Source organism: Poecilia latipinna, unplaced genomic scaffold (assembly GCF_001443285.1).
Source record: "Poecilia latipinna isolate Pla-1442-1.1 unplaced genomic scaffold, P_latipinna-1.0 Scaffold1742, whole genome shotgun sequence".
Lineage (NCBI taxonomy): Eukaryota > Metazoa > Chordata > Actinopteri > Cyprinodontiformes > Poeciliidae > Poecilia > Poecilia latipinna.
In genome coordinates this window covers 77,950-100,232 of record NW_015114358.1, presented here as the reverse complement: position 1 = coordinate 100,232, position 22,283 = coordinate 77,950, and the positions used below count along the sequence as shown (strand labels likewise).

At 37.6% G+C, this 22,283-nt stretch overlaps 1 protein-coding gene across 2 annotated transcripts; it reads left to right on the top strand.

Moving 5' to 3' along the window:
- Window positions 1-169: 169 nt before the first annotated feature.
- Window positions 170-16,926, top strand: kpna3 (karyopherin alpha 3 (importin alpha 4)). Of its 2 annotated transcripts, XM_015060786.1 has the most exons (17): window positions 182-516; window positions 3,802-3,846; window positions 7,344-7,433; window positions 9,365-9,394; window positions 9,502-9,554; window positions 9,641-9,736; window positions 10,651-10,736; window positions 12,208-12,294; window positions 12,374-12,543; window positions 13,290-13,334; window positions 13,434-13,565; window positions 13,650-13,778; window positions 14,047-14,151; window positions 14,366-14,437; window positions 14,696-14,858; window positions 16,336-16,430; window positions 16,533-16,926. In XM_015060786.1, the coding sequence occupies exons 1-17, from the start codon at window positions 448-450 to the stop codon at window positions 16,629-16,631; spliced, it is 1,566 nt and encodes a 521-aa protein (XP_014916272.1). In that variant the 5' UTR covers window positions 182-447; the 3' UTR covers window positions 16,632-16,926. The 2 variants fall into 2 exon arrangements, with proteins under 2 accessions (XP_014916273.1, XP_014916272.1); XM_015060787.1 differs by lacking the exons at window positions 16,336-16,430; window positions 16,533-16,926 and having other exon boundaries at window positions 170-516; window positions 14,662-14,834.
- Window positions 16,927-22,283: the final 5,357 nt, after the last annotated feature.

Here is a 22,283-nt window from a genome sequence, read left to right as displayed (position 1 = left end):
TCACATTTTCAATTTGTCCTCGGTATGTCATTTTCTTAGCGGTCCTTGTTAGCTGTAAGCCATAGACATTCAAATAAAGAGAATGGCTGAAATTCGTCTCTCAATGCATGTTTAACTTTTTTAAATTAAACTCCTGAAATAAATTAACTTTTCGATTAGATTCTCATTTAGTGAGCTGCACCTGCAGGTTACGTCCACGTATCCGAAGGATTCCCTTTCAAAGTCTGCTCCAGCCTTGCTGGCAGGTGAATTTAGTAGCTCCTGCTTCTGTGAAACAGTGGAAACCAGGGCAGCCCAGCAGGCAGGAGGAACTCCTCCCCTCACTCTGCGATCTGTTACCTCCCCCTCCTGTGGAAGCACCAGCAGCAGCAGCAACAGAGGAGCTGCCGTGCCTTTGACGGAGCAGATACAGTAAGCCGGAGTCAGAGCTACACCCCCCACATAGCCATGGCAGACAACGCCGGCTTGGAAAACCACCGCATCAAGAGCTTTAAAAACAAGGGGCGCGATGTCGAGGTGAGTTCACTCGGGAATACAAGTATTAGTGATCTTTACAGAGTATGTTTCAGCGCAATAAATGACTGTCTGCGGGCCTCGTTAGACAGTCTGGCCCCAACTGAAGCTGCCTGCCTACCAGTCGGCTACCTACCTACCTAGCTAGCTAGCTAATTTCAGCTACCATAAGGAGTTCGCCATCAGATGTCCTACTAAAACACGATACAGATATTTGAACTTGTAAATACGAATGCTATGGCGGTCGACAAATTCACTGAACCTTAGCGAGAACTGTTTTTCAGCAGGAAGCTACGCGGCGGTTGGTCCGCTGTTAGACTTGAGGACAAGCGGTGTAGCTGTCACGTTAGCTTGCTGGTTGGATGGATGGACACCGGGTCACAAGCGAGGCTGGGCCTGCCCGGCTTCACAACCGTGTCGTTTCTGGTGTTTTACAGCCAACTCGCGCTTATTGACTCTAAGAAAAAGACGCCAAGGTCACACCACAACGTTATTGTCTAGGAAATAATATTTTATAGTAATTTACATGACTTGCCCACAGTCACCATACCCACCCCTTCTTGGTAGCTAGCTAACGTCGTGAGGCTGCTAAACCAAGCTAAGCCACCAAACGGTTAGCTGAATGAGAACGATATTTTGACCTTACAGTTTTCCATATAGATGAAAACAACTGCTGGTTTTTAAGGGAGCTTTACCTTTGAGCAAGTAAATGACACAGACGATATTAACTTAAACTAGCAGTGTTGGTGAAAGCCAGTATTGACATATTACATGCTTGAACGATAATGCGCCAAACATGCAGATTACAGAAGTACAGTAAGTGCACTTTGAGCCTCCTATTCTTGAAAACAACGAGCTTTTGGCTTGTATTCTGTTTACAAATTTGCATTAGCAAACGCATAATTTAGCCGGCAAGTCTAAATTTAAATTAGTGACTTTATTCGGTGAATATGCCATAAGCCATCCAGACAAATACAACCTGGGTTTTTAATCTCCTAGACAGGTTTTTCTGTTGAATTGGCCACACTAGGTTTAGATAGTTTGTCACCTGTGCTGGTTCTCAAGGCTCAGTGTCCTTCATATACTAGATGCTTCCCAGCAGTCACTCACCTAATTTAAATAACTAGTTGAGTAGCAGACTTCTGTGGTACAATTTCTAATCAGGTGTGTAGGAGGAGAGACGCTTCTAAAACATGGAGGACAGTAGCACTGACAACCACTGACCGACAAAAAACACTTATTTTTCTAGTCGTTTTTGTTTCAAATGGTCATTACTCAAGGTAAAAATCTAGCCTCCCTAAAGCATACTTCCAAGCACAGATGCTTCCAGTGACATCACATAAGGCCTAAAGCAACTCATCAAGATGCTTTAGAGTATGGGTGCATTTGATTTGTCTCAGAAGTTGAAGCTCAGATCTTGGAATGAACTTGTTCAAACTCGTAGGAAACCAGTGGGATTTGCTAATTACTGTGGAGTTCACTACTACTAGCAATACAAGCTGATAATGTAATTTTTTACATTTTATGTGTTTGACTACAAAGAGAATGTGTTGACAAATTATGATAGTACAGTCCTATGGGAGCCTGTGGTTTGAGATAATATATGTGTGGCGGCCATATTGGATGCTGAACTCTGACTTTCCCAGTTCACACTTTTTTTTGTTGTTGTAATTACGATTTGGAACTTTGCAGTCCATATGTTTAACAAACATCAAGTCCATTACTAGTATTTTTCTTGATTTGCCCCATTTATTCTTTTGTTTTGTATCAAAGTTCTGCTTCAGATGTTTGGAGTTGTATTCTGTATCGCTGCAGAGAAACATTGTAGCCTCATTTGAGAAAACTGAATAGATTTATTTTGTATTATTTGGCAATAATAAAACACATGAAAGTGTACTAGAGTGGAACTTGAGCTCCTCCGGATCTTGTTTCAAAATCTGTCAACAGTGTTTGCTAATGTGACACTAAGCAGAACAGGCTTTTTATTTTCTCTGGTCAGCTTTAAATAAAAAACATTTGTGAGATCCTACAGCTCTTAATTTTTATTCAGCATCCAAATTCTTTATAGTCGGTGTTCATTTTTTTCTTTGGGGAAGAAATACTGCTTGATTATGTCTTTAAACACAAAAATGTGTGAAAGCTTTTTAAATCTGGGATAAAGAATTGCAAATATTTAGATTTATTCTACTTACACATGACATTCAAGCAATTTCTCAGATGGCATATCTCTCAGTCATGGGCTTGCCAAACAAAAACATGCTTGTGCTTGGTCATTCTGGTTTAATGTTAATCCTGAGATAATCCCCAAACAAAGGTATGTCTGAAAATGGTTCTTCAAAATCTACTGTGGTGGCGATTTGAGTTTCACTGTAAAACTTTCCCATAAGACAGCTCAGCTTCCCATGTTGGTGGTTGTTTTGAAAGCAGGAGTCTGGTTGAGAAGCACGTGGCTACCACGATGTAGTCTCTGCCAAGTGCATTCCTGATGCTATTCAAGGCATCTGGGATGTCTGACCCAGGCTTTCTTAGAACCTAAGCATGAAATTGAGTTTTTGAACATGGATGACTCGGGCTACAGCATAGGAAAAGGATTTATTTTGGTCCATCATAGATTTGGTGTCGTCTCAGGCAGCTTTATTGAATTGCAAGAGTAACGCCAAACATACTGTGAAAGCCATGACTTATTTTCCTCAATATATTTAAAATACAGTTCTTGTTGTGAGTTTATTGCAGTACCTTGTACTAGTTGTTGTTAATGTTCAGATTAGACCATTACATGCTCACTGTACAGTAATAATTTCTGATTTGGGTCCATGTACTGGCATTGCCGTTGGTTTGCAGTGGTTGGGAGATGCCTCTCTTATCCCCTGCCTCCTGAGTTTCGACTGGCCCAAATTACGTAAGAGTCTATTTAGGAAGGCAACATGAACCTTTTTAAACAGTCACAAGATCATAGACCATTTCCAACTCCAATGGATGATCTGGAACCCAAGCAGACATACAAATACAGCAATTAGCTGAACCCTTAAACTGTCTTTCATCACTTAGATTGGGTTTCGGTTGATTTACAGATGTCTCACCTTCCACGTTTTCGTCTGACAAGATTCTGTCCCTGAACATTGAAATGTTTTTGTCATCTAATGAGAAGAAAATGGTTTAACTTTTCTTTTTATTATAGCCAATGTACTGTAATACTTTGAAAAATGTGTAAACCTTCCGATGTATATTTACCTTTGCAGTTAATGTTTAATAAAATGGCTCCTAATTCACGATTTTCCTCTATTACAGACTATGAGAAGACATCGAAATGAGGTGACGGTTGAGTTGAGAAAGGTGAGAAACAACATATGCTAAACGCTTCAATTCTATTTTAGACTAATCTGAGAACCAAACAAGACTTCTATCAAAGTGGTTTCAGTTTTTAACCATGACCTGTGATTTAGCCGGCTGTTTCTTGGTTCTGTGAAAGCAGGAAAACCTGCCAAGCCTCAGTGGCAGGGCAGTCCACCAGCGACCCACCGTGTTTGCGTGTTTAAAATTTTTTTAATTTTACAAAGATTTGCATGGGCGGCGCAATTGGTGAGCAGCCCATTGAGCCCAGTTCAATGCATCAACTAGAAACCTAGCTTAATCTGTCTTAATTTCAGTGTATAAAAAAACTTCATTTAAAATAATCAAAAGATGCTGAGCCTGGTGGGGGGGCAAGTAAAGCCTGGTGACCCGCCAGGCATTGAGGTTGTAAACATGGTACTGTGAACATTTTGATTGTCTGCCTCCATTAGCCCTTCTTCAGCTAGTGATTAAATAGCTCCAGTTTTTCAGTGCAAGAGTCGGTGCATACGAAGGTAGAAGATGGTAGATTTTTTTTTTAATGTAGTGTTGCATTTTGATCAAGTGCTTTTCATATAGTCCTATCCCCAGTTTCAAAAATGGCTGACATTCTTTAACACAAGATTAGTGAAGAATTTTGTGGAGTTTTTTTTGTTTTGTTTGGTCTTCATGGAGCTTAGTCTGGGTAGGGTTGGGGTAAAAGTTATCTTATCTTGGGCCAGTTGCATTTCTGAGCCTTAGAAATATGTTTTTACGAGGGGTGTTTTATTTTTGTTTTTTAATTTAACCAGGGAAGCCCCATTGAGATTAAATCTCATTTTCGCAGGAGAATCCTGGCCAAGACTGGCAACAGTACATATTACAAAACGTCAGCAGCAAAAGTTAACACCGTCATAAATAAGCTGCCTTTCAATGCTTTTATAGTTATACTGTCTTTGTTCTCTCGACACTGTCAGGATTTGTTTAGCATAGCCTCTGCATAGGCCAGGGTCATAATTGGAGGAACTTTGGTTGATTTATTGACTTATCAGACGGGATCATTTCCATACATTGTCTACACCTTGTTTTTCCTACTGAGACTAATTAAAATTTAATCTACAACAGTAGAAAAGAGACTAATTACAATTAACAAGATTGTGTGCAAGAAGTTGCACACATTTAGCACTTAAACAAGTAGTGCTATTTTTATTAATCAATACTACATCTAAATGATTACATGATTTGTTTAATGGATCTTTGCGCTGCCAAATCAACAGAAATCTTTTAGAAACATGTGGCACATGTATTTGAAGTATCCATACCCCTACTACCTAAATTTACAAGCGTACTAAGTAGTTGCATTTATATTTTAAGATTTTGGTCCCTCAAAACTTTTGTTTCAATTTTCTATTCCCTTTTTTAGACTCTTCAGGTTTATTGTTTCTAAGAAAAGATTAAAGCAAGAAATGCATTAATACACCAGGCAATCTTATGTGCTTTACTTGACATAAAAAGACAGAAAACAAAGACTTTAACAATGCTTAAAATCTAATTTAATATTTTATGAAAGCATTGGATAAAAGAAATGCATTTTAAAATAAAAAAATAATTGAAAATCACTTCCCAGCATCAATCAAAAACTGAAATTGAATACATATTTAACTACAGATGTAGAGCTTACACTGTTTATGTTCTGTAATGAAGAATACTTCAAGTTAAGCAAAGGACAGCATTCTTTTATTGAGAGCCTAAGCACAAACATGTCGGGGCCAGGAGCGTGTATCCGATTGTAACTCCAAATACAACATCTCAGTCAAAAACTAGAAATGACTAACTTGGAATCTTCTTCCAGCTGTTACTACTTCCTCACCGAACAGTGTTGTATTTAGCATTGGTTTGGTAGCACTTGGCACAAAAGACCAGAAAAATCTAATTTTTTTTTTTTTACTTTCTGACCACCTGGTCATTCATCAGGCCCTATTCAGATTATAATAGGCTGTTTATAATTATCATCACCAGCTGTATTTTTTTTCTGCATCTTAAGTTTTTCTTTTATTAATATAAAGAATAGCTTAATGAACAGACTGAACAAAGGTTTTCTTGCCACTGTGCTTTGGCATTACTGAGGTGTCACACACATGCATGGGGGTGATTTTTCACAGCTGCAGTGTTTCTGGGGTGAGAATTTGTGAGGAAGTCTGTGCTGTTAAAACAAGAAAATCCTAGAGCTGCATCTATACAATTTTAGCTGTTGGGTAATCTTTAGTAATTCCTTGGTTATCAGAGTTGTCACATATATATGTTATGATTGGCTATCTGAAGTTTATTTTAAAGTTTCTTCTTAGGTTTTGAACTATTCAGCATTTAGTCTATTCAGCATTTAGAGCATTTAGACACTAGCCAAACAGGACAAAAAATGTAGTAATAATGTTTTCCATAAAACACGCCAAGTCACCTTGATCCAGAGATTAGCTGTCAGGATGTCTGCTCCAACGTTTCAGGCTTTAATTTATCCTCAAAGTCCCAGTCTGGACAAATATATGGAGAAATAATAACCTAAAATTCAGAGTTTGTGAAGTAATTGCTTACATTGCTCTTTTATGCTAAGCTAACTGTGTTTATAACTGAGCATTTTTGCTCTGGCCAACAGTTTTGGCATCCAGAAATTTATTTCTCAAATTTTCTCCTCACTTTCCTCCCTTTCTTGACTTATCTTAATGTTGTGCGACCACAATGACTGTCCCCAAGAAACATATAACTACTGTGGTATCAAGGCTGATCTATGTGGAGTGCTTGCTCCCAAACAGGATTACATTTCCTAAAAGTATTTAGTTGACTCATTCTCATCTTTTTTTTTTTTTTTTTTCTAGAAAAATATTAAACTTTTAAATAAAGACATCTGATGTCTGGCAGAAATGTGTTCCCACTTAGTTGTCTGGTCAGCATTTAAACATCATTCGAATCCTTTAACCTAACGGTCGAAGAGATTCATGTGTCCAAACCAGCTGTTGCTCAGAGCAACTCAGCCGTCAGGGACACTGGCTGAAGTAACAGTACTGAACGTTTTCTATGTGAAGTACTAAAGCGGTTCTGAGTCTAGCACATTCCTTTTTAGCCGGATCAGAGCAACAAGAAGCACTGCACTAGCTGATTAGTCATCTGTGACGCACGTCAGCATGATGCACAGGAATGTAGGGCAAGGGAATCTCCTCCTACCACTGACTCACATGCCTTGCAGACGCATGCTGTGTGAATATGAGCTTGTCAGAGTTGCAGCGTGTCGGGATTTAGACTCAAGATTCAGTGTCCAGCAAAGATTAATTTGTGCAGGCTTTTTTTTTTTTTTTTTTTTTAAACCTTCTCTTTCAAACTGACCACTTGATGCTGGCTTTCAAGCGAGGCTGCAGTTAAAGTGTTTTATCTGGGTTCCAAAAGATTAGACTGTGTCTTGTGCTTGTTTAAGCATTCATGAATATATTAACACTCCTCGCTGCCCTCCTGTGTTTTTCTCCTTTGGCCAGAATAAACGAGACGAACATTTACTGAAGAAGAGAAATGTCCCACAGGAGGAGAGTCTGGAGGATTCTGATGTGGATTCAGACTTTAAAGGGGTAAGTGTGGGAGTTTGTTGGACTGAGAGACCGGGTTGTTAAGATAACAGGTCACAGGGAGACAAAATAAAACAAACAGCTTTTGTGCATATTTAAATGGTTTTTAAAAAATCTAATGATAAGAAGCCCATGAAGTTCTGGGGGGGAAAAAAAACAAACAACTGATATGTATGCAGTAAAACATTTGCCACCTCAAAATCAGATGCATTGTATAGAGCTGGCCATTATTCAGAAAACAGGGTAATCAGATCTGCTTAAAGGCATTTATGAAGAAATTCTTCCCCAGTGCTCAATGTGGCTGAGGATATTTTCAAAGTCGTGATGATTGTGTGAACTCAGATTATGATGCGAGGATGTTGCGTTCCTCACCACGAAACATCCTGTTTGTTTTGACACAGAAATGTGCTTCACTGGGAGCCTGTCATTCATTGTGATGGTGAAATCATAACTCTGTTTTTGTCTTGTTGGGGGAGAAAAAAAAATTAACTGAATTGAATGGTGCTTCTTAGTTGAAGCTGTGCTGTATTACATGCTTGATGGGCAAAACAACACCAGTGGTCAGGCAGCAGTTAACTCCTACGTATTTCTTAAGATCCAGCTCTGCAGCTTGAGGCGGCAGCCTGTGTGTGTGCTCGCACGTGTGCGCTCGCGTGTGTGCGTGCGTGTGTGTGTGAGACTAGAGAAACCTACCATATCTTGACACACACTTTATCTGTGAAGACCCAGGCAAGAAACGCACGAGAGGAGTTTAGTTCTAGAGATTGTATCTTTTGTTTAAAATTCAGCACATGTAAAAACGACTGGAAAAAGACTAATTCTGTTTAATCACAATGTTCTGATGTATAAATATAATTTATACCAAAAAAATAAAATCAAATTTGAATAAATTATGTCTTCCAGTCTTACCAGTTTGTTTCAAATGCAGTGAACATCAGTTGTGTTGATGTAAGATTTCAAGCACGCTGGGTTTGGGCATGTTGGCCTCAACACCTTTATTTAAAAGCGACCAACGCTATTGCACAACAATATTCAAAACTAGTTGATAACTAAAGACTGATCAAATAAAAATAACATTAGTGATGGACAGAAACTGCTTTGGCAGATGGTTGAAATATTCAAGTCTTCTGTATTTTTAATATTATCTCACCTGCGCTCATCTTGCAGTGATGGCACCTGCATACATTTTCACATATGATTGGCTCATTTAAAAATGTACTATCATTATTACTATGGAAATTGCACAGACTTTACCCCAATTATTTATAATTATTATTTCTTATGTTACTATGTGGAGCTTTTGTTGTTGCTGGGTCAACAAAAATCTCTTTATACGTAATCAAATGATACTGAAGTCTTATCTACTCCTATACATTTCCATGAGAGTGAGGTCCTTTAGGCTACTTTTGTAGCTTTTATTTGTTTTTATTTTTTATTATTACCCTTTTGCAAAAACAAAACAAAAAAAAAAACCTGTGGTCTAAAGTACCAGAGATTAGTGTAAAGAAATGAATAAGTATTTAACATAGCCTTAAAATTGTATATCTTGAGAAAAAAAACATACTAATGTACAAATGCAGTTTATTGTGGATTAAAAAAAAAAATCAAATTTGTTTAGAGATTGTACTTTTTTAAGTTGTTTTTGCTCTTCAAATGAACAGAGACCAGTTTAAATTCTGCATACGAGACAGAAATAGTAAAACATTATCCATTTTGTAATATTTTAGTAGAATTGCACAATATTTCACAACTATATCCTCACAGTATATACGCCCAGTATCAAGATGTCAGATTTTGTAAAACCAGTAATTTATTCAGCCTGTTGGAGAGTCTTTCAGTGGTCAAAAGTGTGGATCTATTGCAACTGATGGTGTCAACACATATATAGTAATATGGACTAGATTTTTAATAACCCTATTCTTCTTGTTTTGCAGCAAAATGTTACACTTGATGCAATCTTACAGGTAGGAATTAAATTTATCCTATGATTGTTAAATCTGTCCTAAATATTCTGCATGTTGCACATTGATTCTGTATTATCATGTAATCCTGTTTCTCTTTTTAAACACAGAACGCAACCAGTGACAATGCTGTTATACAGCTCAGTGCAGTGCAAGCAGCCAGGTAAGTTGCTCTAAAACCAAAGCGTGTATGTTAAAATGACTCGGGTTTTCATTGATAATAATAATCCTGATGTTTTGTTTTGTCAGAAAACTTCTCTCCAGTGACAGAAACCCTCCTATTGATGACTTGATAAAGTCTGGGATCCTGCCCATCTTAGTCAAATGCCTGGAAAGGGATGACAAGTAAGTCTGTTCAGGTATCTTTTATGCAACACACCATTTATTTGCCCTTTTCTGAAAAAAAAAGGCATATTTCTGTATCATTTTCAAAATCTGATGCTACTGTAGCAGGTTTTTGTTGCAACAGAAGCTTGGTGTGCACTGCACTTGTTGTTCCCCACTGTGACCACACGTGAGAGTGTGTGTGGAGGCATGCAGGGCAGCTGGCTGGCTCTCTCAGCTCAGGCCAAGCCAAATATATCGACATTCCTGTCTCTAAGAGTTCCCCAATTCCCAGGACCTTGTGCTCACTCAGGGGACAGATTGAATAGCTTGTTTGTAAGATCCTTAAGGAAGAAGAGGTATAGAAGTTTACAGTGGAATCAAACGATAGCTAGACTGTGAAACATATTTATAAAGCATTAATACTCTGGAAAAGAATATATAGTTTTAACTGTTATGAGAAGAACACACGCTTATGTGACATCTATAACCACTTAAAGAAAACAATAGAAGTCATTTGAAGCTCTTTAAACTGGGTCTCTGAATTCTCACCGCTAGCTAACAGGAGGCTCGTCACGCCAAAGCGATGTTGTTTATTTGATATCTGTTCTGAGGAGGAGTAAATCAAACCCCTCGGAGATTCCAGATAATTATTGGAGCCAGTTAGATATTTATTGTGGCAGATGGATTAATCACTTGACCACAATATGTTGATTTATTTTCTTGTGTTGCATCAGTTTTTCTGGAAAACAATTCATTATAGTGCTCTAGCATAAACTCAGCTGTATTCTGCTAAAGAGTCTGAACTCTAAATCTGTTTATAGCCAATTATTTGCATTTAATATTTTACGAACGAGGCAAATGTCGATTATAAATGGGGTCGGCTGATTTTTTGCTTATTATTAACTGATTTAAATGTGCTCTTAATCCCACAGTCCTTCACTTCAGTTCGAGGCAGCCTGGGCTCTGACCAACATCGCCTCTGGGACGTCAGCACAGACTCAGGCTGTGGTTAAATCAAGTATGTTGACCCGGCATTCTGTCTTCCCCGGTGTTACCCTGTCAGTCTGTGTTTATGTACTGTCTGCAGTCTGAGGAGCTAGCATTTTTGTATTTTTTTTATTTTTTTATTTTTTTTTAGTTTAGAAAATTGGTCGCGTTTCAAAATGTACAAATTGACTCGCCAGTGGGACAGAGAAGGTGAATCCGACTGAAGCTTTCCCTTGAAGTTAGAAAATGCACTTTCGGAATACATGCAAAGTGTGATAATGATGGTGAATGTCATGATGACTGTGTGACTCATTAGGTCCTCTGTTTCTGCATATTTTCACTGAAAATACTGCATCTGCCTACAGCTGACGGAGCAACTTTGTCAGAGGATCTTAATGTTTAGGCCTGTCACAATAACATTTTACTGGAAGAATCGTCCCGGAAATTATTGCGATAAACTGATAATATTCTTGTTTTGAGATTATTTTGAAGTAATATATGAATTTTGAAGTAATGGTTCAAGTTCATCCTTTCACAGACCGATAAACTTTAATTTTGTAACAAACACTTCACAGTGGAACTAAACGTATTTCAAATATCCAAAATAAAACACAACAACCTCAAACTATAAATATAACGGAAATGAAAACCACACACAACCGAAACGTAAATAAAGTGGATTATTGCGTTTAATCATCCAAATTTATAAAGCTCATTTTAATTTATTATGTGATAAACTGCTTATTGCAGTAAACAAGCATCAACAAATACATTGAAAGTACAAAGATGATGATTGCTTAGTGCTTTATTACCTCTTTATTACCGCAGTCCAAGAACTTCTTGTCTTATTCATATTGTTTAGAATCAAATTGTAATGACAATAAATTTCCCAACATGCAATACAATCCGATGCTTCATGTCTGGACTGGATGTGTGAGATTGTCACATCCAACAAGAAGAGAGTAATGTTATTTATGATGTGAATTTTTTTTTTTTGAACAGATTAAGTGTGGAAAAAAATATTGGTCAGATTTTGATTTAATCCCACATTATTTATTCAAGCTTATTCCAAAAATAAAACTGAAATTTCCAAAATTCAGATATTTTTTTTTGTTTATGCAAATGAACCAAGTAGAGCGTTTTTAATTTAAATGGTGCTTATTGGGTGTTGCAGACATGCAAGATAATTTGAAAGTGTTTTGTCTGTGCCAAAGTTTACAAGGCAGAGACAAACACTCAGGCCTTGACCCAGAGGAGGAGTGTGTGTGCGTTTACCTCAAGCGTTGCTTTTATCATTAAGAACACGGCCAGTAAATTATTTATGAAGGTTGTTTTGTTGTCGCCTCCGCTTCAGTTTTCATGGGATGTTTGGAGCCCCGAGTTTCCACAGTAGATTTATATTTATTTTGGCTTCAAGTGTTCTGGGAAACGAGCTTTTCTGTGGAATTGCACAAGCCGCCACCTCGGGCAGAATTTTGATTTGTTGATGTTTGCATATCTAGACGCAGTGCCCTTGTTCCTGCGGCTGCTACACTCTCCTCACCAGAACGTCTGTGAACAGGCCGTATGGGCTTTAGGAAACATCATAGGTGAGTGTTGACTCACTGACACAAGTGTCCATGAGCAAAGCAACAGCCCGAGCTGAGATGTTCATCACTTCCTGCTCAGGCGACGGTCCACAGTGCAGGGATTATGTCATCTCCCTGGGCGTAGTGAAGCCTCTGCTTTCCTTCATCAACCCATCTATCCCCATCACCTTCCTCCGCAATGTCACCTGGGTCATCGTTAACCTCTGCCGCAACAAGGATCCGCCTCCGCCCATGGAGACGGTGCAAGAGGTGGGTGTGTCCGGAGAGCAATTTGTCCATTAGTGCGCTTAACTTTTCCAGGGAATTTTCTGTTCTCGTAATTACTACAGAAGGAGGATGGAGTATAAAACTGTGATTATTCAAGTTTGGTACCTTTTTTTTCCCCTTCCTTTTATTACTGTGTTTTTGTTGTACACTGATGGTAAAAAAATAAAAAATAAAATAAAAAAAAACAGCTGGAAATGAACTATGGATTTCCACAGCAAGATTTCACTTTTACCATTTGTAAAAAACGCGTTAAAAAACCAGCTATACTTCAGCTTTTGTGTTTTGATTGATGACATCACAAGTGGTACAAGGATGACAGTGATCAGCTGGCATTAGGAAATTGATGTAAAAAAAAAAAAAGAAATACAGAAAATCAACAAGAGAAAAACAAACGGATGCACTTACGAGCTGCTATCTGTTGCCTTATGTGATGTCATCAGAGGGAGGCGCACATGGAAGCTTGTTGTAGGAGCGTAGATTTACTTTTGGTTTAAAAATGGAAAGGAGAAAAAAAATGTAGCAATATCAGATTTTCTGGTAAAAAAGAAATCCCAGATACAGTTTTCCATAAACTTGTATCACTGTGCTGCATATTTTCATGCAGATTAGTTTGCTGACCTGCCAACCTCATGCTAGCACGGTCTCCCAGTTCTGTTGACGTTTTTTAGTTCGGTACCATGCACAGCTGTTTATGTCCCAAATCTAACTTTTCCTTTTCCTTTTCACAGATTTTGCCTGCTCTCTGTGTGCTAATATATCACACTGATATAAATGTAAGCATTGAACTGAATAAAATGTATTTTTTTTTTTTTTTATCCATGCCAGTTTTACCTTTGAAATTTTGCAATCATCATTCACCTCATTGTGTTTAGATACTCGTAGACACAGTGTGGGCTCTGTCCTATCTGACGGACGGAGGAAACGAACAGATCCAGATGGTCATTGATTCTGGAGTTGTTCCATTTCTTGTGCCTCTCCTCAGCCATCAGGAGGTGAAAGTTCAGGTAAGACATTGTTCTGCCGAGCTGAATGTTGTTTGTCTCTATAATTAAGTGAATTGTTTTTGCTCTTTCGTCTTCAAACTCCAGACTGCAGCTCTGAGGGCAGTTGGAAACATTGTGACAGGAACAGACGAGCAGACCCAGGTGGTTCTCAACTGCGATGTTCTCTCACATTTCCCCAATCTGCTCACCCATCCTAAAGAAAAGATTAACAAGGTATCGCAGACTAAATGGCGTTTTTTGTTCTGTTAAAAATGTCCGTAAACTTATATGAATTTATAAATTCACACTATCACACTATCGTCGTGATAGTGTGAAAATATACTAATCAAAACCCAGCGTTGGCGTTTAATGGGAGTAATGTAGCCATTTAAAGTCTGATAATAATGTAAAGGATGAATGGAGTTGGTTTGAAGAGTGGTTGTTGTTGAAAACGTTTTTTTGGGGGGATAGTTTTGACCATTTGTGATTGGTTTGTTTACAGGAAGCTGTCTGGTTCTTGTCCAACATCACAGCTGGGAACCAGCAGCAGGTCCAGGCTGTTATCGAGGCCGGGCTAATTCCTATGATCATCCACCAACTGGCCAAGGTTTGTGCTCGACGTTTAAGCTTTACGTTCATTCTCATGGTTGCAACAAATCCAGTTTGGAAAAGTATATTTCTTCAGTGCTAATCTGATGTTTTTGTTTTTATTTATTAATTTTAGAAACACGCTCTTAGAATGAAATTACCACCAAGACTTAATGTCTGCCCTGACAGTATGCTGTGGTAGGACTTTTTGCTAACAGACTGGCTCTCCGCAGGGCGACTTTGGCACTCAGAAGGAAGCAGCATGGGCCATCAGCAACCTCACCATCAGTGGGAGGAAAGACCAGGTGAGTCTGACTTTCTTTCTTTATTCACTTTCCTTACATTTAAGTTGCTTTAATTTGTGAATTCACCTGTTAAGGTATTGACCTTAGTAGTAAATATTCACCAGAACATAAAGAAGTCTCATTTGACGGATGCATCTTGGCAACATTTTGTTCTTTAAATATCACTGTGAATTGAGTAAGGTTGTTTTCCAGACTTGTAACTGTGTACCTGTGTTGCAATAAAGTATGAATGTGGTGTGTATGTATGGGTTTGTGTAGGTGGAGTTCTTAGTGGAGCAGAATGTCATCCCTCCCTTCTGTAACCTGCTGTCAGTGAAGGACTCTCAGGTGGTGCAGGTTGTCCTGGACGGCCTCAAGAACATCCTCATCATGGCTGGAGACGAAGCCAGCACCATTGCTGAAATCATAGAGGAGTGTGGAGGTCTGTGTTCACTCACTTCGTTTTGGTTAACATTAGGAATGGCCCAGCTGGGACAGAGATGTGAAGAATAGGCGTCCTTAGCTAATTGTAAAATAATAAATGTGGATTTCCACTGGAGGATTTCCACTAAATGCAAAGTATTTTTTAAAATAAGGTTTGATTTTTGGATTGAGATCATAAGAAGCACAATGATGATGTGACCAGAGCATGTTGGAAAATCTTATGAACAGAATTCAAATGTATTCTTGTGAAGGAGAAATTTGTAAAACATGAACAGGGGGAAAAAAACAAGAAAAATGCAGATAGATGTCATTGAGCTCTGCTGCCTTCATGCCTTTTGTGATGTCATCAGAGGTATGCAGGTTGTAACTTGTTTTACATTTTATTTTTAACAACAAAATGGCTAAACTTACAGAAAACTAAACATGACATATTAGTTCGTAAAACTATATATATATAATATGTTTTTCTTTCACATAGGCCTGTCATGACTATAAACTGTCCTAAAAACTATTGAAATAAATAATCATATTGTTGTATTGAGACCATTTTCAAGTAATGTATTGATAATCACATCATAATGAAAGTACATCCTCTCAAAGATCAATAAACTATAATATTTCTAAAGAACACTGAAGACTGGAACAGGAATATATTTTAAATATCCACAATAAAATGAAACAAACCGACCAACAACGATAAATAAAAACCAAACCATAAACATAATGGATCATGAAGTCTGTAAACAAAATTGCCCTTCACTTAATAATTATTCGGACCAAAAAGGAAATGGAAGAAACACTGGCCAGTTAGGACTTCTGTGATTATTGACCACATTTTAACTTATCATGTGATTAATTGACTTATTGCTTTTTGCAACAGGCTTAATTCCCTGTATTGCAGTACAAGATTTATTTGGTATTTTCTCCCAACAAGATTTTTTGTTGTACTGAATTATATTTATGACTGTTAACAACAAGGCTTTCATAAACTCGCATCTTTCTCCTGCTGGCTGTTGTCATGGAGCTAAGCTTGCTGAACTGCTATGATAACAGCTCAGTTCTGACTCTGGTCTTTGCCTTGGATGTCATTAAAATTTAATGATGAGCAGATCACCTGAATAAGCAAGCTGCTGTTGAAGTTTACGGCCTATTACTGTAAACTTAATTCCACAAATACTTTGCAATAGCCACCAAATGACATAAGGAAAGCACAAATTAGTTGGATCGATTAAAGAATGCAGTTCCAGCTCTTCATGTGAAAATAAACGCCGACTTTACAAAAAAATCAGCTTTTTTTTTTTTTTTTTACATCTAAAGCATCCGGCCTCTATTAGTTTCCTATCTGTGCTTAGAATTGATTGTAATTGACTTTTCAGTGTGTGAAAGCGAACTCTACGAGACGTCTTCAGTTTTGCTAACTGAATAAATGTTTTTGCTTGGCCTGCTGTTGAAATGTTCCTGTCCTCCTTTTTAAGGTTTGGAGAAAATAGAAAACTTGCAGCAACATGAGAATGAAGATATCTACAAATTAGCCTTTGAGATCATTGATCAGTACTTTTCAGGAGATGATGTAAGTTCTCAATCACCAATTTGCCTCTATATTTTATTTTTTTGTTTTTCTCCTCTTTGCGTTGGCTCTAAAATCAGTTTTGACGACATCTGTTGTTTTCAGATTGATGAGGACCCCAGCTTGATCCCTGAAACCACTCAAGGAGGAACCTTCAACTTTGACCCAGCATCCAACATGCAAACAAAGGAGTTCAATTTCTAAAAAGCCAGGATGTTTGGTTCCACTAGTTGCAGGGGCGTCCTGTAATTACCGCAGACATTCATCCATCTCTCCCAACAATCTGGCAAACCCGGTACAGAGGGATTTTAAAACACCATGCTCGCCACTAAAGGATTTAAATCACAGCCACTTCTGCACTGTGGGGAGCTTTTTCTTTGTCTTGTTTTTTTTTTTTAAGTTCCTTCTAGTGCAACTCTTCATACTAGTTGTTCAGCTGGCAACCTGCATGAGGAGAACCGTCAGTGCTGCCAGTGCTTCTATCACTCAAAGGTAAAACCAGGAGGAGGAAAAAAAAAAGCCTTCTTGGCAAGATCCAAATTGCCAAATGTCAAGTCTTCACGACAGAAACACAAGCACATTTTCAGACCGCGCGTGCACACACACTCTCACATTTATATATAAATGTATAGAAATACATATATGTATACACACTTTCTGACACTTAGGAGTTGTGTGCATACTTCTGTTTAGAAGCCGTCATATCAAATCTGGGGAAGAAATACTGCTGTTGGTTTGTGGTTTTATTTTTGTGCTTTCCCTCCCCTGGATCGTCCTCCGCTGTAACTTCACCCCCGCACACACACACACGCACAGAAACACAATTGTACACCTGAACACACTTGGTCACAATATTTCCTGATGAACAGGCACACCCCTCTGTCACCTATTTTAAAGAGATAATCTCCGAGCTAAGCCATGATTTCCACGGACCCCCTCCCCTCCGCCCTCCCAGGAGGTGGAGGTGTGAAAGGGCTCAAAGGTAAAAACAATAGAGGAATCCGTGGCAAACTGACTGACGGGACTTCTGTCTCGATTTTTAATTTTTTTTTTTTTTTTTTTTTGGTGTGACCTCTGTCAAAATATTACTCTTTTAAAGGAATTCATCAAATGTGAAGAAAATGCCATATTTTATTTTTTTCCTCAACACAAACGGGGAGACCTGCTAACGTCCCTCTACAGATTCAGAAGAGCAGCAACTTTTTTTTTTTTTTTTTTTGGGTCGTCAAAATATGTAACTTTCGGTCACCAGGCGGACGATGAAGGCACAGAGACTTACAAAAGGGGGAACGCATCAGCCGTACCATTCACCCCCCGCCCTGCGAACTGTTTTCCTCTGGATTCCCCTGTAATGTGAAAACTCAGATATGGGGGTGGGGTTTAAAAAAACAACAACAAAAAAACCCTTCAAACTGAAATCAAACCATAAGGTTATTTTTAGCTTTTTTTTTCTTTTTAAAGAAATTCTCAATTTGAACGAATATTGATTTCACATTTCAGGCTGGTCTGGTATAATCTGTGGAATATTTTTATTTTATTTTTTATTAGTTTTATTTTTCTCCAGTCTTATGCACACAATTGAGGCACAGTGACGTCTGCCTGCAGAAAGGGACCTATGGTCATTGAAGACTAGCCTCATACAGAGTGCAGGTCCTGATCTTTATAGTACTTAACTACTTTTTGATTAAGAGGTCACATGTCATCACTCGATTTGAATAATTGTAAAAAAAAAAAAAAAAAAAACAAAAGCAAAAAAAAAAAGCAAATGTGATGTGTATCTCTCCTTACCGTCTAACAAATATATGAATATATTTACATAAAGCCTGTACAAAGCTGCTGCAGCTGACGGTCATTGGATGGTTGATAACTTTCCCACATGGCTGGGGGGGTTTTTTTTTTTTTTCTTTTCTTCTTTTTTTTTTGGAAGCAATATTTTATTTTATTTTTTGACTTGCAAATGTATTGTGATTACATGCTGATAAATTTGAGTAGGCTGTTGTTTTTTGGTTTGTTTTGTTTTCACTGCTTATCGCGGTGACGGCTGTTTTGAAAATGTACCGTCCCACGTTCCAGTTGGTCTTTTAGATCCGGGGCCGAGGCGACTAAATTCAAGTCGGACCCCGAACCCCCCCTGGTCTTGTAGATGAATCCGCTGGTTTGGCTGCTAACTTTTCAGATTATTGGGGTGGGTGTTCAGAGCAGCGACTGGATCACAGTGAGGGGCTTTAAATATCTGGTAGGGCTGTTAAAAGCAGCCAGGAGTTTTTTTTTTTTTTTTTTTTTTTGGGATTAGCTAATATTACTGAACAAAACTATAGAGAGGGTGTACAGTCATGAACTAGCAGACTAGACCGAGCCACTTTAAAGATTTACAATTTTGTTGTCTTGCATCCAAATTGGATGCAAGCTTATGTTTGCAAGATTTTTACTTGCTAATAAAAAGCTGTTTTAAGTGAAATAATAGGAGGAAAAAGAAGCAACAGACAGCGTTTTGGCCTCTGATTGTTTGTATCTTTTTATAAATTTTAGATTGAATTCTTCTCTTTAAGGTGGCTCATTGATGCTTTCAACTCTTGTGCATATTAAAGACAATAATGAGTTGAGAAATCATTGTGCCTTTTGTTTTTTGTTTTTTTATTTCAACTGCGCATAGATTTTTCTGAACAAATGGAGCAACTGGAGAATCTTCACACAGGGGTAAATATGTCGTCTCCCTACTGTTGGAGTTTGCCATGAGGAATGGTCAGTGCTGCTCTCTGCTATCAAAAACAACTGTTTCTTTCATACCTTCTACCCACTGAACAATGTACAACACCATTCCTTCCTCCCCGACTCCACAAACATCACCGGTTTGCCATAATTTCAGTCAACAGCCCGTGGTTTCCTTTCCTATTTCACCCTCAGGACATCGTCTGTGTTTCTGATTCTAACCAAAATAAACTTGCTGTTTAGCCGTTTGTTCCTTGTAGCTTCCAAGTGTTTGTTTCACATGTCCAGGAGATTTTCTTGGGTTGGCTAAAATGCGAGAAGTTTTCCCGCAGAGGGGGTCTCCAACCGTTGGAGATAAAGACCAAGAAGGCAATCATTAACTTAGCCTTAGACTTTGAATAGAGGTTTCCCGTGGAGTCGGTCCAAACAACGTGATGTATAAGATAACCAGCTTCAAAAAAATGGGCCATTGATCCTGCCTGACCTATATTCACATGTTAAATATCGAAAACAACGGGGCTTTTATCATATATGCATATTTTCGCATTAAAACTCAATGTTTTATAGACCAACATTAACTCCTACATTCCTACACAGTGGGAAGCACAGACTAGGTTTTAACAATTTCCAGGTCTAGATGAGTGCAAAAAAGAAAGGCGGCATGGAAAAAAAGAACTGTTTTAAAATTTCATTCAATAACCCATTGTCTAAAAGAAAAAAAATGAATTCCTTATTTCATATAGAACTGTATTTTATTTATGTATTTATTTTTGCCACTCAATGATTTCACTTGATATAAAAAAAAAAAAAATCCAATAATTCTTTTAGCCAATTTTATAGTTTGTAAGTCTAACCACTTTTTCAATAAATGAGTGAAAACAAGAGAAAATGGATTTGGAGCCCTACTTAAGTAAGGAAGGAAGCAGAAGAATCAGCTGGCGGGGAAAAATTGTGGCATTTACCCTTGGATCAAAGTTTTAGGCTGGACTTTGTGGGTTTTAAATTTGTCTGTTGTAGGTATTGACCAAATCACTAAATCTCCTAATCGTACTTTTTTTTTTTTCGGTTTGTAAAAGTTTATTGTAGGACAATTCAGTCCAGATTTGATAGCTTTAAGAGTCGTAGTTTTAAGTTTACTTAACTGGCTAAAAAATGAAATTAAACTAATGCCCTTTACCAAACATCTGGATCGGAAACCAAGCTTCACATCATGTTCTTTCATGATTAATAAAGAAAATTAAGTCTGGGGAAAGTATGGTGTTTTAACAGGGGAAATGCAGTATTTCTACCCCAAAAAAATCTGAAAAGTGCGGTGTGCGTTTCTACTCTACCATTTTAAGCGAATGTCTTTTGAAACCACCTTTCAGTGCAATTACAGCTGAAAGTTTGTCTCCCAACTTTACACTTTTCTAAAATACCTCAAGTCAGATGAAAAGAAAAACATCAGTTTTCGGTCCATGCCACAAACTTGTTAATGTCTTTTTTTTTTTTTAATACAAGCTTTTCATTGAGTATCTTTACAGTCAATATTCGAGTGGAAGGCCCAGTGTTGAGTCCTTTGCTTCCACTAACGTGTTTCTAATATTAACCAGTGTTTAGTTTTATCTTCATCGTTCCATTTGCGCCCCAGCATTTCCACAGCTTAATGCTGCCACTACCACATTTCACAGTGGTAACATTTTCAAAGCTGTGAGTATAAAACCTAACTGGCTTTTCACAGCTGTACTGTTGTGCTGTCTGAAGTCTTCTGTATGGCAATTATGACTTCTGTTGACAGTTGATAGAACTGGATTTTTGTTAGGGGACTCGATGGTATCCACAAATTCAGAAATGTAAATGACCGAGTTCTGTCGGAAGACAATTTTATCGCGTTCTAGACATGCACAAGGGAATTTGGAAGTGGGGAAATTCTTTCCTAAAGCAGAACGTTTGACTCATACTGGATTCATTCTCAAGGCGAGCATTACATTGTTGAACTATAATTAGGGAAAAGTGACTCCATAAATAAATAATAGAGATGAAAAGTCCTTTTATGCTCTGTTGAGAAGCTGCAGAGTGTCACAGACATTTGTAGCTTGGCAACTGCTCAGCTGATGACATCAGTCAGCGCCAGCAGGTCATGCTGCCGGTTTCTCTCTGGTGACAACATGGAGACGGACTCTTGATCTGTTTAGCTGTTGTGCACAGAGAGGCCATCTAATTCCTCCTCTGCTTCTCTGTTACTGTTCTGTCTGCAGCAGTATCCGACATTAGAGTTTGTCATGTCTGAAAGAAGCATCTGCAGTCATCCTTCAGACTAATCTTTACGTTGAATTTTTTTTCCCCAATTCATGTTCTAAACATGTTGACATTCAGTATTTTATAAGAACTGCATATATTGTTGAGAGACAAAGTGTCGTCATGCAATACATCAATAAGGCAAATGTATATCTGTAATCACTTCCACAAAATTGGAAATGCATATATTTCTTTAATAAATTTGATAATTAAAATTTTCAGATACTTTATTACATAATTAAAATAACTAAATGTTAAAATAATTCATTAAATTCTGTATTATTTGTGTTAAAGCATTTATAATTATGTTTGACATTACATTTGTATCACAGCAAGTCTTAAATTTACTTTCTCTTTTTATTCCAATTTTATTTTTGATGAATATTTTATTCAGATTACTCAGATTAAATAAATATTTATTTTAAAAACACACACTTTAGACAAAGTGTTAAGTAGGGAATTTGACATTTTCAGTGTCTATTGAAGCTTTTATGCTTTATATATGAATATAATACAACATATTTAATATTTACGATATCAATCATGACATATATTGATAATAGTTTTAATTACACTTTTAATAAGATGACATAAATAGATGCTTGGCAAATAAAAATACTCTTTAATGCATTTTATTTGAGATATCTGTTACACATTCTAGATATTTACTCTCTATTGATGACCTGTATAAATATTTTTGTTTTCTGAGAGGATATCCCTTAATAAAAATGTCCTGATACTATTATAGATTTTGTTCATATAAAATATAAATTATAGTGCCATTTTGGTGTTCTTACAGGTCCCTTCTGTAAAAATCTCGAGCGAGTTTTCATGCTGCTGTTCTACTTACCGGAAGCCGAACTCGATTGT